We start from the raw sequence: 16,885 nt of genomic DNA, 5'->3' as shown, positions 1-16,885 counted from the left end.
ATAAATAGAAATGGTTCATCTGTGATTTCCTGATATATTAAAATTAACTTAAAATTCCATTTACCGGAAAAACAACACCTTACATTCGAGTTTGAGCTGTCGTAGTTTTAAAGCAAGTATTTTCAGTGATTGTGTTGGTCCTGCATGCATCGATTTCAAGGTCCTTCCTTCAGTTACCATTATTTGTTAGTGTTTAGAGCAATACATCAAGGAGCGTTGATTTAGGCGAACAATATGTTAGAAACTAAAATAGAAAAGTCATTTGAACGGTGGTATATTAAATACAAACATTATAAATTCAAACTCGGAGAGAGTAAATTTATTTTGTTTTTAGAGGTACGAATGAAACTCAAAAAGTTGGAATAAAGGATTGTTAAGTTTAATGAAACATATTTTTAGCTAAAAGTATAGTAGAAATGTAAACCACTCAAGCAAACACTGTCATTGCTTCAACTATACTAGTGATCACATCAGATTGCTTGCAAAAAAAAAATTGATCCAAATTTTTGGGTAACCTATAACGCCAAATATTGGGTTCGGTATGAGGGTGCAGACAATGTGCCACTGCAAAAGCTTTACAGATTCTATGTTCTAATAAACTTTCAATGAGGGATGCAAGTAATTGTGGATTGCTTCAAGCTTAACAACGTGCGATAAAATATATTACCTGAACTTGGGTACGTGTATATTCATGCATCGGATATGCCAAATCCCCAAACAAGCCACATGGATATTACTAAATATTAATATAATTTTATAACTTATTTTAGTTTCTAAAGTAAAACAATGTCATTATGTAACACAGTGTCTTATATAATCAATTCATTTATTTTGAAGCAATAATATGATAACAATGAATTATTGCATCTGTTTTTTAGGCACATGTCCAACCAAAGGTTTCGGATACACATACCCATGTCCGAGTATTGTGTGTCCAACATGAGTACCTTACCTACTTTTGAAGAATCCGGGTAACATAGGTGATAACCATACTACATGATCTTGGGGTTGAGAAGTCAAATTCGAATGAACCTTCTTTTTTTGTTTCCCTGGGTGAATTCAACTCAATAAATCCCCTAGTTTTCAACCTTTGATGCATACAGCCCAACTGTGAAGTCTGTCATGCAAAAGCATGCTGCAAAAGGTACAGTGTTCCATGTGGCAAACTATTTTCATTAATTAAATAAAATTTCATTACATTCCTCCACGAAGCCGCTGCCATGTTTCATTGACGTAGAGCATGAACTTGAGGATTACCAATGCAAAACACACCCTGCCTTGGGCTCAGGATAGCTTTAAGAAGTAAATGTTTCTTGGGGGTAAGATGGAGCGGAGGTTCCCTATCCAGAGCTTGCCCCATTGCGATCCATACTTTCTAATAGATGGTGAAGTTTTGGTGTGCAGGCTTTGAGGAGTCATTAATCTTGACAAAATGACCTTGCATGCTAATTAACAACCTTTTTTGCTAAGTAACCGGGATCATTAAGCATTGAATTCTAGCATCAAAAAGGCGAAGGGTCCAGATAAAGTAATGAATGCTCTCACCAACAGAGGTGAAGAGTTAGGAAATGAGAAGTGAGAGTTGTCTTAATTTGTAACCTAGTTGATTTGAGCTATTAAGTCATTAGGAGTGTCTTCACACCTAATGCCCTAAAGCTGTCCGGTTTGAGAGCTATTGATCCAACGTTCGTTACATAAGTCTTCTAGAGAACTTAAGAGATCTTTACATTACACTATGCTTTCATTTTCGATTCCATTCAAAAAAAAAAAAATTGAATAAAAAGTTCATTTATAGTTTTGATGATTGGTATTTGAGATGTGTGTTAGTTTGAGGCCGGATTGTGATCTTTACATTGACTATGCTAAGATAACAACATATGTATATGTCGGTTCACTAAAAAATGATGCTAGAATTGATTTTGATAGCCATGGTTGACTTGCTTGATGTGTGGGGACCATATTTGCTTCTATGATGTTGAAATATTGAGAATAGCTTAGAAATGGCTGAAATTTACATACTTGAGGTAGTCTTTTCTTGATAATTGTGGAAATATGCTTTAATGCTTCTTTAGTGAAGATGAACCTTTGATGTTTATGAGTATCATTTCTGAAAACCCTCACATGAGTCCACTCATCCTCTAGGGATAACCTAGGGGTAAAAGGCTTATTGCATATGCTAAATGCAACCGTGATCCTTACGAAAATAGCACTATATTTTTATTATTTTTATTTAGTTGGTTATTGCATTTATTTTATTTTCTTTACTCATTGCCGACTAGCAATATTTAAGTTTGGGGGTGTGATAAGTGTTGAAATATGTACATTTCAACCCTTAACCTTGGATATATTAGAACCTTGATCTATCTTTATTTTTCCGTTTTAGTCTTAATTTGTTTTACTTTCGATTTCAGGTTCATAAGGCTTAAACGAGCTAAATCTAATGCCTTGAAGCCCTTGGGAAGGTCAAACAGAGTCTTGGCGAGGAATGGGAGCAAAAGAACGCTGAAGTGCATAATTCATTGTTCAGCTCAATCGACCGAGCACTATTTGAGGCTCAATCGATCGAGCCTTAAACTCAATCAATCGAGCCTTAAGCTCGAACAATCGAGTTCAACGCAGAAGCTATACAAAATCAGATCTGAAGCTCTTTTCGAACCAACGTCAGCTGGGCATCAAATGTAAGATCCTTGGGCCAAGTTCTAACCATCCTAGAACCACAAATCTGAGCATATGTAGAGGATGAAGCCTCCTTTGGAGGAGGATGCGGATTAGAGTTGATGAGAGGCCAACTTTTGAAGACTTTGTCTCTTTAGAAACCCTCTCTCAACCATTGAAGATCTTGGGTTGTGCTTGGAGATGGAGACTGGAGTTTTAATGTTCATCTTTGTCATCTCTATAGCTAGCGATTTCTTCTCTTAGGGCTTGGATGAAGCCCTAAGCCGAGTATTGTATTATTTGTCTTCAATTTGGGGTTTAATTGTGTAAATTGTTTAACCTTGCGAATTATAGTTGGTTGTACCAAGATTAGTTGTGTGTTTAATTGTTCAATTAATCTCCTTATCATCTTTACATTGTCTTATGCATTGATTGTGGTTTATTGATCTCAACATCTTCACTACTTGTAGTTGTATGGTTAATGGTTAAACAATGGTGCTTAATTGATGTATTTGCACTTGATTTGATAGTTCATACTTAGATTTGATGGGTTGAGCTACAACACTAGTGTAGAAGTAGGCAGGTAGACAATTCATGCTTAGCTTTGATGAGTTATGCTTATTGATGCAATTTACATATTCTCTTAACCATGATTGTGTGCTTATAGCCACAATTCTGTAATTGCACAATTATTTTCCCCAATTTGATTACAATGGTACAATTACATGGCCAAAGGTGAAGTCTATGACCTAAGTATCTCTATCTCCATTCCGTTATCCATTTATCTTTTCTTTTATTTGCATTTGTTATTTTGTTTAGTTTAATTAGAATTTTAAACATACTATCTTTTCTATTAAATTAATTATTCACTAATTATAAAATGAATCAAGCCATTGGTCCCTGTAAAATTGACTTTCCAAAACTTCCAAAACCACATTCATATTGACCTTGTGAATCGACCTCTCGCAAAGGCCAGGCAGTCATAGTAGATTTACACAAAAAATTTAGACTACTCATCTTTAGCTCCAGCTATTATTTTATATCGTTTGTGTAAAAATGTATCCGCCAATAATAATCAATCACGTGTCATGCCAGGACCCACATAAATTTTACAAACCTACTTAATATATGGTTGATTCGTTAATGGAATGAAAAAGAGGGAGGAGAAAGAAAATATACTAATGTGACAGTGTAAAATGGTCGTGTAAAATATATACAACCATTTGACACATTAGTGACGTGGCAGTTGGAGATAAAAATAATTTTCACATAATACGTGGCAGTTTATATTTTATACAAAAGGATGTTTTAATAGACTGCTGGAGATGCTCTAATAGATTTCACTTGACAGGGCCTCCACCAACCGCGGCTATAGATAAATTCATCCATCTCTTCTTCTCCGGTGAATTCCAGAAAGTTATAGAAGTTTCGTTAGAACGACGGCTCTGTGAATGGCTTATGTCTATAGAAGAAGGTGGGCTGGGCTTGGAATAAATAACAGAGACTAAGATTTTATTATTGGGCCCCGTAAAACCTCTCTCTTCAAATTGCTATGTGGGCTAGGCTTGTTTTGAAAGGAAACAGGCCCCCGTTGAGCAGCCCTCTTAATCTCCTGTGGGCCGTGATGAACAAGCGGCCCACTTGTTATGTTAAGCCCATAGACCTTTGTAGATCCACGCTTAGGCCCAAAAGAATCCACAACATAAGAATCATCTTTAATGCCACGATCGTGGCCACGTGGTTGGTATCTGTTAGCACGATATTACGAGGGAACGGAAGGCGATGACTGAGGGCATGATTGACTTTGTCTCGTCTACGCGCTTCTGGCGCATGAGAAGGCAGTCGTCTCTTACCTTCGAGGCCATGGTGGTTCTGTGGTTTTCGGCGACTGCATTCAGTTGCAGCCAGGATGTGTGGGCTCTCCCCTAGACCATAGTAGGATTTCGGAAGGATGCGAGGTGTGATTTCCTCTATCAGATTAACCCTGAAAGCCACACATTGGTCCTCAACAAAAACATACTCAGGTATCACTTTTTCGACGGAAACATAGAGGAGGATTCTCTGTCTATTCGCTGAAACGTCTACCTCGACACCTAGAAATCCACCACATAAGTTCCCAATTGCTTCAAATAGCTTGTTACACCATAGATGGAGGGGTTAACCAAACAGGATCACCCTTCGTATTATTCTCTCTTTTACAGCAGAACAACCAGCCGCGAAGTACCAAATGTTTGGATAATAAAGCTTCGCCCCATCTCTTCCTCCCTTCATCCAAAACCCTTAAGGCCTCAGCTTCCGATGGAAACCGGAATAAAAGCAGATCATTGGGCAGAGGAGAAACTTTCACCCCACTTGATACCTTCCAGTTTTCGACGCCCACGCTTCAATCCCGTCAATACTCCCTACGTCTCTATCAAAGCAACCTACTAGACATGATCGCAAGGTAAATTCTCGCTCCTTGATGATTTGATGATCAACCCTAAAAACCAGATCGTTTCCTATAGAGCAGTTTTTGATTTCTCCATGAAGGTTGAGACGTGGTAAAGTCGCAACACTGAGATAGGATCGATGCATATCACGGTTCCCTACTAACCTATTCGCCCCCTCTAGGTCAAGATTGCCCCCTTGCGCTAACTCTACATTAGAGTCTAGGATTACGGTCCTTAGATTTCACCTATACTAATAGCCAGACAGCATGAGACTACAGCCTTAGACAGACAGCATGAGACTACAGCCTTAGACAGACTAGATGGCGAATCAGATTTGCATTGAATCTTGCCCTAAAAGAAAAAAGTCATTTATTTTCAACATATGTAAAATTATAATATTAAGTGTTATCACTATTTTCGGCTCCCATATCTCAATGCAACAAAGTCAGTTACATATCTTTCATGCTATAAATTGTCCCATCAATGCATATTTCATACATGTATCTAATGAGTGTGTATATGACACAAGATGCCTCACACTTTTTTGCTACTAAATATCATGCTCATGGGTAATAAGTCCGAACCTACCTAATGACATGATTTTGTTACACGATATTTTAAGTTCATTTGACCTAAACACTGTTAAATATATATTTTACAATACAAATAAAGATGCAGCCTATGTATTATGGTCCTTCTCTTTGTATTATTAATTTATTATCTTATTTTAATTTATGATGGTTTGTATGCCAATTATAAGTTTTAATTATAAGTTTTAACGTTATATTATACCTGTTCATTCGATGAATACATTGACTTGCCACACTTGCAAACCATCGAGTGCCCCAAAGCCTTGAAACACTCGAACGATCTAACTCTTCAAACACAGTCCATCGAGCACCCCAAAGCTACGAAACACTCGAACAATCTAATTCTTCAAACACAGTCCATCGAGCGCGTCCCGGAGCCTCAATCTGACTCCCACAACCTGGACATCGACAGCCCCAAAGCCTCGAATGTGCCAACGTCATTCAGTTGATCAAGCGCCCCAGAGCCTCGATCCGACTCCTGCAACCTAGACATCAATAGCCCCAAAGCCTCGAATGTGACAAGGTCATGCAATCGATCGAGCGCCCTAGAGCCTCGATTCGACTCCCACAACCTGGACATCGACTGCCCAGAGCCTCGAATGTGCCAAGGTCATTCGGTGAGCGCCACAGAGCCTCAATCCGACTCCCACAACATGGACATCAAACGCCCAAAGCCTCGAATGTGCCAAGGTCATTTAGTCGATCAGCTAATCAAAGGACCCAAAGCCTTGATCTTACTCCCACAACCTGGTCATCGAGCAAACCAAAGTCTCGAATGAACTAAATCACAATAGCCGATCGAAGGACCTAGAGCCTCGATCAGCAAAACGTTGGGACACTTTTCATCATCAGATCCCTCAACGTTAGGAATCTCAAAAGATTCCTCTTCTGGCTTATACAATCACAAAATATCATTTTATGCATGACTAACCTTCTAATTTATACGAAGCTCACCCGCGTAGGGGGACTACCTACTGTAGGTACCTGTATATTTGTGGTCCACATAGCAACATCAACAAATGGCCCACAAACTTGACCAGAGCCTCAAATCAGACTTGAAATCATCGAGCGACCTAGAGCCTCGAATGAACTATCATAACAGTCAATAGAGTGACCCAGAGCATGACCAAACTTCACCAATGAAGTCATCGAGTGACCTAAAGCCTCAAATGAACCAAGTCCTACTAGTGTTTTTTTTTTTTTAATTCAAGTCCTAATAGTTTATCGAGTAACCTGGCACAACACGCTTCATTCTTGTTGCAGTGTCTCGAGCCTTTCATTTGGCGTGCTCTTACCCTCGATATGCCTTTTTCAGAGATGCCCCACTATAGAAGGTCCCACATAGGGATGCGTCGTACGTAGGTTTCCTCCAAGAAAACTTCTACGAGATGTCTCACCACCTCGACGAGCTCTTAGCCTTGAGTCCTGCCTCGACGAGCACTTCGGTCAAGTCACGCATGATATCTCATTGCTAATTTTTTGTTGAGAAATCTCCACGAGATGACCCTTTCTGAGATACCTCATCTAGGGACACCTCGTTGCTTAAACTTTTTCTCATAAATCTTTTTCCTTTAGGAATCTTGAAAGATTCCTCCTTTGCTTATAAAAGCACAAAACATCATTTTATGCCAAACTAACCTTCTACTTTCTACGAAGCACACTCGCACAGGAGGACTAAATGTGGGTGTCAATATGCTCGAGTCCACTTGGCAAATGCCACATCATCAACAATGGCCTACATAACTTGGTCAAACGGTTAACGACTACGCCACAACAGCAACAATGGCCCACATTTGATGATTAACGATCAAAGTTACTACATCATCAACATATCTCGAACAGAAGATCAAAGACCTTAGTTAGGAGCAGGACTTAGAATTACCTGGGATTCGAGGAAGTACTTGGTTTGGTTGCTGAAGCCCAGGGTCCGTCGAGTTGACCAGACTTGTAGAGAGAGAAATACCATTTTGACTCGCGTACAAATTAACCCCATCTTAATTAACATTGCTTCTTAATTATTTGAGAAATTAATCTCTTTTCATTATTGTATTAATGGACCACACGTGATGTCATCAATGACATCACCCACTCTAACTTGACTTATAAAAGGAGATGACCTAAGGCCAAGGAAAATAGGCAGAACCATATGACAAGATGGAGCTTTAGACATAGAAAGCTCTTATGCTCTCACACCCATATTTTCCCTACACTTCACACCTTCACCAAGGGAGTTAATGGTGTTTTTGAACACTGTCATCCTATTATGTTTTATCTGATGCCTCACCATTGGTTATTTTATGTTTGACAAATTGACAGTGAACCTAGTACCTACAAATAGTAACAAACCTAAGTGTGGTTTAGAATAAATGGAATTGTAGAATTTGTAATATCTAGCTAGTCAATGTATTTGATCTGCTTAGACTAAGTTTCGTGATTTTTCCCTGCTGGAGTTTTCGAAAAATCTTGTGTTCATTCTCTATCCTTAATGGGATTCATATTGTGGCATTTCAAATATAATTGTGATAATTTTAAATTCAGTTATTGTTAGTTAAAATTGAACAAGATCTAGTCACCCCCTTAAGATTTATTTGAAGCATTGTGCCTACTCTCGATTTATTTAAGCATTGTGCCTACTCTCGATTTATTTTAAGCATTGTGCCTACTCTCTACAATAGAGCCTAGGGTTTCCGGTCCTGTACTTCACTACTACATTTTTTTCTTTTTTCTTTTTTTGATAAATAATAACTTTGATACTTCTCATATCCTATTCTTAAATAATTTTAGTTTCTCCCTCTGAAATTCCACCACCTAGTTCTTGGATTTGTAATTCTATTTCTCGTATACACTAAAACTAGTATCCTATGCTGTGATGTCAAAATTTCTCCTAGGGTAACTTTACAATCTTTGCATGTTAAATTGGTCTGCCTTTTAAATTAGAAAGAAGTTGAATTCACTCATATTTAATCCACTTTTAAAGGTCATTAAGCGTTAATCTCTATTTTTAAAATATGTATTCTTTAGTTAAAATATGCTTACCAATTGAAGGTGTTCTAAAAACTGCAAGAGCAGTTGTATCATTAACCCAGCGAATCACAACTCCGCGATCTTGGAAACTTTTCAAGAGCTTTTCCAGGTCAATTGTCCACGTACTTGGTGGTAAGTCATCCAGAGCAAGAACATGAACTGTACCATATTTTGCTGAAATCACAAAGACAAAATTCCAGATCTTGGTTACTATTTGACCAATAGCTCATGCAAAAACTTGGCTTAGTTGATAGGACATTCGGAAAAAAAAATTAATGGGAAAATTTCCAACATTATTCCAGATCGTGCATCACCCATACATTACAAATTGCAAGATTATAAAATGAGATAGTTAACAAACAGGTTGAAGTTGAAAAAACCGTTCTTGCCTAGCAAAAGAAAAGAGGGGAACAGGAGGGTGAGGAGGAGGGTCTCTATCCTTATTTAAGAGTCTAATCTTAAAACATAACTTAATTATCAGTGATAGTTGCATCTATCGCGATGATGTCCAACAATTAGTACAACCTTTATTATGCTTACTATTTCTTTCTTATCTGTTTATTATTTTTTTCTTTTTGTACTTAAAAGAAAATCATTATGAAAGTTCATATTAGACACATACACACACCTTGAATTATTCTACATGAGCTAGGATCATTGATTCCTTTTACTCAATTCAGACAAGAAGAATGCTAAGGACAGTCGCTAAAGCGACTGCCCATTCATAGTCGTTGTTCTCATTGGTTCTAAGAGTTGTTATTAATGCATTCATTAATTGCAAGTTTCCTACTTTTATGGAATGTTAAAACTACTTTTTTTTGGTACAAAACAGCCCTTTTAAGCCTTTCATCCGTCTCCTTAGTTCTCACTTGATGGCATTTACATATATAAATTGTGTGTGTGTGTGTATATATATATATATATATATATGAAGCGTTACCTTCTTTTTTTTCTTCCCTTGTTAGATCCGTATGTGTTACTTTCCTTTAAATATATATATATATATTATAATAAATGCAATCCTCATCTCTTGAACCATGAATTCATAAGGAGAAAATATTTATATAAATATATATATATATATACAAAGGTTAAAAGACAATTAAAAATAAAAAAGAAGAAAGAATCCACTCACAAATTGTTAGTGATTTATATATATATATATATAAACAAACCCATAGGTGAATGGAGGGAAGAATGGGAAAAAGGTAAATGAAAGAGATAAGGGTAGTTTTGTCCACAAAAATATATATTTTAATATCTCATAAAAATAGGAAATATCTAATTAATGAAGGCATTAGTTATAATTATACTCACCAATAAGAACAACGACTGTGAATGAATGGGCAGTCGCCTTGGCAACTGTCCTTAGCATTTCTCTTCTGACAATTTGCATAAAATGTTTTATGAAGGGTTGTTAGACACTCAAATCAGTTCCATCATCAAATCAAAATCTCTAGATGAGCGACTTTTTTTTACAGTGAGCAGTGTGAGCTACTCGAATTTGCATTCAGTTGCAATAATTGTCCAAAAAATAAATAATGAGTAAATGTGGGAAATTCAAATAACATAATAAGACATAGCAATTCTTACTGAAGTACATCTTACAAAATGACAAATGTATCCGCTCCATCACAGAGAATATGCAATTTCAGATTCTAGCATGACTTTGTAATTTAAATCATGAATTTATTAAATTCTCCAAATGCCTTTCATATCAAAAGAGGTAAACATCCAGAATTACTTCATGCAGCTCAATTTGTGCTTATAGCAAACTTACAAGTTTATTTATTATAAATCATAACAATAATAATATATTATTGATAATTATAGCAAAATAAAAAATGATATATATAAAAACTAAGACGTAAAAATGTCAAATAGACACTTGATAGAAAAACCAACTTTTTCTTTCTAGAATGGTCTAGTATTCCACTCTTGCCTATAGGTTTAATTTGATCTTTCACTCTTTAACGGTCAACTCAATCTTAACCATAACTACCACCAAGAATGGTATATCTTAATCATGTAGGAAAAGATTGCTTGTGTTGTATATAAGGAAAGGTAACCTAGGAAATGGTCAAATAAAATGTGTGGGCATTTAAGCCATCTAACAGAAATTCAATCCTCACGCATATTATTTGCATTCGGTGCAGATGAACTTAACCAGCATTTAGTGAAAAGATATTTTTTCTGTGCAGTATTGTAGTAATAATATGTCCATAAAAAACAGTAAAACTTCTTCACAGGTGAATGAAAGTTGTCTGGCCCACACCCCACCCACCCCCCCCCAAACAACATTTTCAAATTGAAGTAACTGTATGAAAGGAAACTGACAATTTCAACTGTGAGAGGATTAAATCACTCCAATATAATAACATTTCACACCTTTATATCACATCAGTATTTCCTATAAAATGCCAAGTTCAACAAAAGGGTCAAGTCAATGAGAAGAGAAAAAATAAATAAATAAATAAAAACTGAACTACCAACACACTTTCAGGAGTAAAAGCTTGAAGTGAAGCACAGCAATACGCATGAATAACGTACCTTTTCTAATTTCTGTGTCTCCTTCATAACTATGGCACAAAATTCCATTTTCTCAGTCATCAACATTAGACTCATCAGTCTGCTGGTCACTATACAAGCCATGTTTCCTATATGAGAATGTTCCCCTTCCACGCCTTTTATGTGTTTTAACTTTGGTCTCCTCCAGTGAGAGTTTTGAAACTCCTGGCAAGCATTCAGGAGGAAGTAATTCATCTGGAGCACGAACAGCGATAGCTTCCCAATCTGCAGTCGTCCATAGCATCATTTGAATAAAATCATAAATAATATTAGTTAAATATGATCCGCGACATTATTTCAGGGAAAATAAACTGAGATTAGAATGGCAATGTAATTGATGTCCACACAATGAAGCATAGCATGTAAGCATCTCACTAAGGAGCCAAGAGCTGAACTGTCACTACTCACTTTATACCTAACTTACGTTAAAACTAAACTCACGTGATTCGAAACAGTCAAAATTACAAAGCATCGTCCTTGGCAAAGGTTAGTCTCATGTCGGTATGGGGAAGACATTGGCGGTTGGTCTACCCGTCCGGTTTCTCTTGTGGGAGGAATTGGGGTGTGGAAATCCATTCGGAAAGGATGGGATGCCTTTTCTTCTCATACCAGATTCAAAGTTTGTGACGGCAGTTGTGTTCGTTTTTGGGAGGATCTTTAGTGTGGTGATTAGCCATTATTTCGTAAATTTCCCATATTATACAGTATTGCAGTTGATAAACATGCCTACGTAGCTGACTGTTATCGGCTTGATAGTAGTGGAATTACGTGGGACGTGCATTTTCGATGTTCATTTCAGGATTAGGAGTTGGATGAGGTAAGTGTGTTCCTGGATCTATTGTATCGACAACAAGGAGTTGGCAAGGGTTTTGACAATTTGACATGAATTCCCTCTTCTCATGGTCGTTTTGAAGTAAGATCTTTGTTCTTTTGCCTATCTAATTTTGATAGCCTTGACTTCCCGTGGAAAACCATTTGGCGTTCTATGGCTCAAACTAGGGTGGCATTCTTTGTATGGACCGTTGTTTGGGGTAAGATATTGACGATTGATGGAAGAGGGGAAATTGTTTTGTTAACTGGTGTTGCCTTTGCAAGCAAGACGGGGAGTCAGTTGATCATCTCCTAATGCATTGCCCCGTGGTGCACGACTGTTGGAATCTTATTCTTGGGTTGTTTGGTATGTGTTGAGTAATGCCACGTTCTTCTAAGGATTTGATTTATGCTTGGAGAGGATGTCGTGTGAGTAAGGATGTACGCGATTATTGGAGAATTGTCCCACATTGCGTTTGGTGGTGCATCTGGAAGGAGAGAAATAGTAGAATGTTCAAAGGGAATGAGTCGTCTACGGCGACGCTGAAACTTTTTATTATTCGTTCTCTCTTGAGTTATGTGAAGAGGAGTTCTTGGCATCTTGCTCCTCTTCTGATGATTTAATTTCTTTTTTGGATTCTTTGGGGCCTTAGCCCTCAGTTCCACTATTGTTTAAGGGACGTGTTCCCCTCTTGAACGGCTTTTTTAATTCATTATTACATATCAAAAAAAAAAAAATTACAAAAAAAGTGGTTCTTATATATATAACAGATTCATGGAGAAGTCTCAACATCATATATGCAAATATAACAATTTCAAAAGCAGGTATAAACTCTGAGGAATCTTGTGGAACTATTTTGAGTTAAGTAGTTGACTTAATCATGTCATGTACAATGAAGACCAATGATGTCACCAGTAACAACTAATAGGTGATAAAGTTCAAGGTCTAGGTGCTAAAAGAATCCATGGAAGACCAAGAAGACCAAATGGTTATTGGATATATCAAGACACACAATACCTATGATCAGCAATATATGTGACCTAAATAGAACTAAACATGACTAAACGCATGATATTTCCACATATAAAATAGACATGTGGAAATTAAGCCCAATGTCAAAAACTTACATGGCTTTATTGAGTTGCATTGAGTTTTATAATGAGGATTAGCCAACACCCAATTTAAAATGTCACCTAAAATGATGAATGTAGAAGAATAAGGTAAGTACCATCGTCGGAACAACTTTCATGAGGCAAATCATCTGGAGGCATTTTTGAAGGTTTCCCAATATATCCTTCAAGACAGAAGCCACAACCCGTTCCTTCTTGGAAAATAATCAATGAATGACAACAAAAACATTTGTGCAGCCAACCCAGATAGTTCGGATAAAGCTTAGTTAAATTTAGTGAACAACATCATTGGTAATATATATATATACACACACAATTCCGATAGAAATGTAAAGCTAAGAACAGAGAACAAACCATCATCTGTAGACCCATTACTAGCCGAAACCCTAGAAGCTGCAATGCCTTCTTCCTCTGACTTTTTATTCAAAAATTTTAAATCACTGAACAGAAAACAACATCAAAAACCCAAGAAATTAAAACCCAATTGGCAGCCAAGAAATGAAAGAAAAAGGTAAATGAATCTCAATTAGTTCTCAAAATGGCACATAAGCAAGAAAAAAAACATGCACATAACACAAACATTTCAAAATTCAATCCTCTTGCATTTTCCTCGATTTTCTAAGCAACCAAACAGAAAAAAAGAAAAGAAAAAAAGAAAAATAAAAAAGAGCATGTAAAAGTAAAAAAGAAGAATTGGGTCTGACCCTTGAGGATTTGGAGTCTGCTGAGACCGTTGTCTGATGAGAAGTGCGCGAGAGTGAGCCTCGTCGGCTTGCCTTTGGAGTGGTAGAGTTTGGACAAGTCGAAGAGAGCAGAGGACAATTGAAGATCCGAATGCGATGAATTCGATACCACCCGTTCAAGAAGAGAGATGGCCTCATCAACATCTCCTCTGTGAACGAGGTCGTCCACCGATTCGCTCCTTTCTTCTTCCATTTTGTTGCCCTTTACAAACTGGGTTTGTTGGGACTTTTGCTGGGTCAGTGTTGTTTAAGCAATTAAGCACGAATTGGTGTCAAAACGTTCTGTTTCTTGTTAGGAATTAGGAATTTATATAGTTAGCGGTGCTGACCCGGTTCGGTCGTGGAAGGGGCGGTGTGTGTACCGGACTCAGAATCTGTATTGATCGTTATTTTTTTTAACCTCTCGTGGTAAAAAAAAATAAAAAATTTAACCTCTTATGTGAATTTGATACACTGCCTTTTACAAATTTTGTAATTCCAATTACGGTTAAGTGTCCCAAAAAAAAAAAAAACATATGCAAAATGTGCAATTATTTCCATATTGCTTGGAAAACTTCTTACTATTTTTTATTTGTACAAATGTGAAATTTTGAAGAAATTGAACCATGAACTGATTAATGTACCCTTACAATAAAATAAAATATTATATAATATAGGAAATATATATATTTGTATCAGTGTATGTTATATATATATATATATATATATATATATATATATATGTCAATGAGAGACCGTGATTAGATAACCCTGATCTACATCAGAAATTTAAGGGAGCCACGGCTGGAATTCCTAGAGGTGAAGTTTGTAAAGTTCTTGGTGGTAGTGGCACTGGTGGTTGTTGGAGAAGAGAGGGGGTACGGGGGTTGTCGGTGCAGTCAGGGATGGACTTAGAAACTCAAGAGAGGAGGGTAATGCTGAATTTTTTAAAAATTTTCAAAAGGGACAAAGATAATATTTATGTTAAACTTTGTGGTTCAAAATTTGACAGCTCAACTCTAAGTAATGCATCACCCATGACGTCATCTTCTTGGCCTCCAAGTTTTCGTGATTAGCAATTTGTGGAGTTGTTTTTTGTCAGCCCATGTGCTTGATCAGCAAGCATAAGATGCTTTTGTTTGGTTATAAATAGCCTATGCCCATATGGTGTGGAATCATCCAAATCATCAGTTGGGTGTTTGAAATATCAGTTGGAGAGTGAGAGATTTTGGATGTATTTGGGTTTTGGGTGTGAGCCACTTTTGCCTTGTATATCTTTATTTTCATAGTGAAATATTGTTCTGTCTTCTCCCTGTAGACGTAGGTATAGCCGAACCACATAAATCCTTATCTCATTTTTGTGTGTGTCATTTTAATTTCTTGTCATTAATTTTTCTCTTTTGTTCTCAAAACTCCTATTCGATCCTTTTTTCATAACAAACTGGTATCAGAGCTCGGTTTGTGTATTGTGTACAGATACTATTCAAGTACTATTCACAAATACGGTACTATTCATCGAAAAAAAATTTAAAGAGTTTTTTTAGATGTCGACTAGATATGAGATTGAGAAATTTGATGGCAAGATTAGCTTCAGTCTTTGGCGCATTAAGATGCAGGCCCTGCTGACTCAGTAAGGTTTAAAGAAGGTGTTGTTCAGGAAGGACAAATTGTCAGAAACTATGTCCAATGAAGACAAGGATAAGGTCGATGAAAAGGCGCGCAGTGCGATTATTTTGAATTTAGTTGATGAGGTGCTGCGTGAAGTTATTGATGAAGACATGGCGGCAAAGCTATGGCTAAAATTGGAGAGTCTGTATATGACGAAGTCTCTCACTAACAGACTTTACCTAAAACTAAGACTCTACACCTTTCGTATGAAGGAAGGTATGCCTCTTAAGGAGTATATTGATAACTTCAATTCTATTATTATGGATTTAAAAAATGCAGATATTAAAATTGATGACGAGGATCAAGCCCTTATTTTGTTGTGTTCTTAGCCTCCATCTTATGAGCATTTTGTTACTACATTGCTCTATGGAAAAGACACTATTAGTATGGGGGATATCAAATCCTCATTGAACTCTCAGGAGTTAAGGAAAAATGTGTTTAGGAATTTTGGAGATGAACAGGCCGAGGGTCTATTTGTAAAAGGCAAAAGTGAGACAAAGGGTTCTGGTAGTAAGGGCAAATCTAGATCTCATAAAACTATGGAATGTTACTACTGTCACGAGATATGGCACATCATCAAGCGTTGTCCTAAACTAAATGTAAAGAATGGGAATGGCAAAGAGAAGGTTCAGGAAGCAGCTTCTGTGACAACTGCTACAACCAGTGATTCGAAAAGTGACGAATATATTATCATGACAACCTTATGTTCAGGTATGCCATTTAATGACAGTTGGATTCTTGATTCTGGTTGTTCGGTTCATATGTGTCCCAGTAGGGATTCTTTCTCTTCCTATAAAGAGATGAAAGGTGGTTCGATTTTGACGGCGAACAGGAAAGCTTTCAAAATTTTGGGAATTGGAACAGTCAAGATCAAGATGCACAATGGGTTGGTAAGAACATTGTCAGATGTGCGACATGTACCGGATCTGAAGATGAATCTTATTTCAGTAGGTGTGCTAGACTCCAAAGGTTACAAGGTTGTAACAGAAGGTGGAGTAATGATGATCGTGATGGATTCTCTTGTGGTGCTACAGGGCACCAAGGTGAAAAATTTGTATCTTCTTCAAGGGAATACAGTAACAGGTGGAGCTTCTACAGGGTCTCCTACAGTTAGCAGAAATCTACGTTCGGGTCTTGGCAAAAAAAGAGTTAGAAAGAGGAGTTACGATCCTAGTTCTTAAAAGGGTTATGAAGGGACTACACAACATGGTGGGAGAATGAAATCCGTTTTCAGATGGCAACCGAAATTACAGCAGTCCTTACAGGGAGGCAAACCTATGAAGACAGG

General features: G+C 37.1%; 1 protein-coding gene across 8 annotated transcripts; it reads right to left on the bottom strand.

Moving 5' to 3' along the window:
* Window positions 1-380: 380 nt before the first annotated feature.
* LOC132306327 (uncharacterized) lies at window positions 381-14,861 on the bottom strand. Of its 8 annotated transcripts, none has more exons than XR_009481934.1 (5): window positions 13,912-14,858; window positions 13,562-13,647; window positions 13,306-13,371; window positions 11,249-11,491; window positions 381-8,872 (listed from the first exon to the last, which is right to left on the bottom strand). XR_009481934.1 is itself a non-coding variant. In XM_059803676.1 (5 exons), exons 1-5 carry the CDS (start codon window positions 14,092-14,094, stop codon window positions 8,792-8,794), a joined length of 660 nt encoding a protein of 219 aa, XP_059659659.1. In that variant the 5' UTR covers window positions 14,095-14,861; the 3' UTR covers window positions 381-8,791. The 8 variants fall into 8 exon arrangements, 4 of the variants coding, with proteins under 4 accessions (XP_059659659.1, XP_059659661.1, XP_059659660.1 ...); XM_059803676.1 differs by having other exon boundaries at window positions 13,306-13,401; window positions 13,562-13,618; window positions 13,912-14,861; XM_059803678.1 differs by having other exon boundaries at window positions 13,562-13,618; window positions 13,912-14,861.
* Between the last annotated feature and the right edge of the window lie 2,024 nt (window positions 14,862-16,885).

This window comes from Cornus florida, unplaced genomic scaffold, assembly GCF_030987335.1.
Source record: "Cornus florida cultivar Cherokee Brave unplaced genomic scaffold, ASM3098733v1 CherokeeBrave_3.0.0_Hap2_Chr05, whole genome shotgun sequence".
In the NCBI taxonomy this organism is placed as follows: domain Eukaryota; kingdom Viridiplantae; phylum Streptophyta; class Magnoliopsida; order Cornales; family Cornaceae; genus Cornus; species Cornus florida.
The sequence above is the reverse complement of the archived record's forward strand: the minus strand, read 5'-3'. Positions and strand labels throughout refer to the sequence as shown.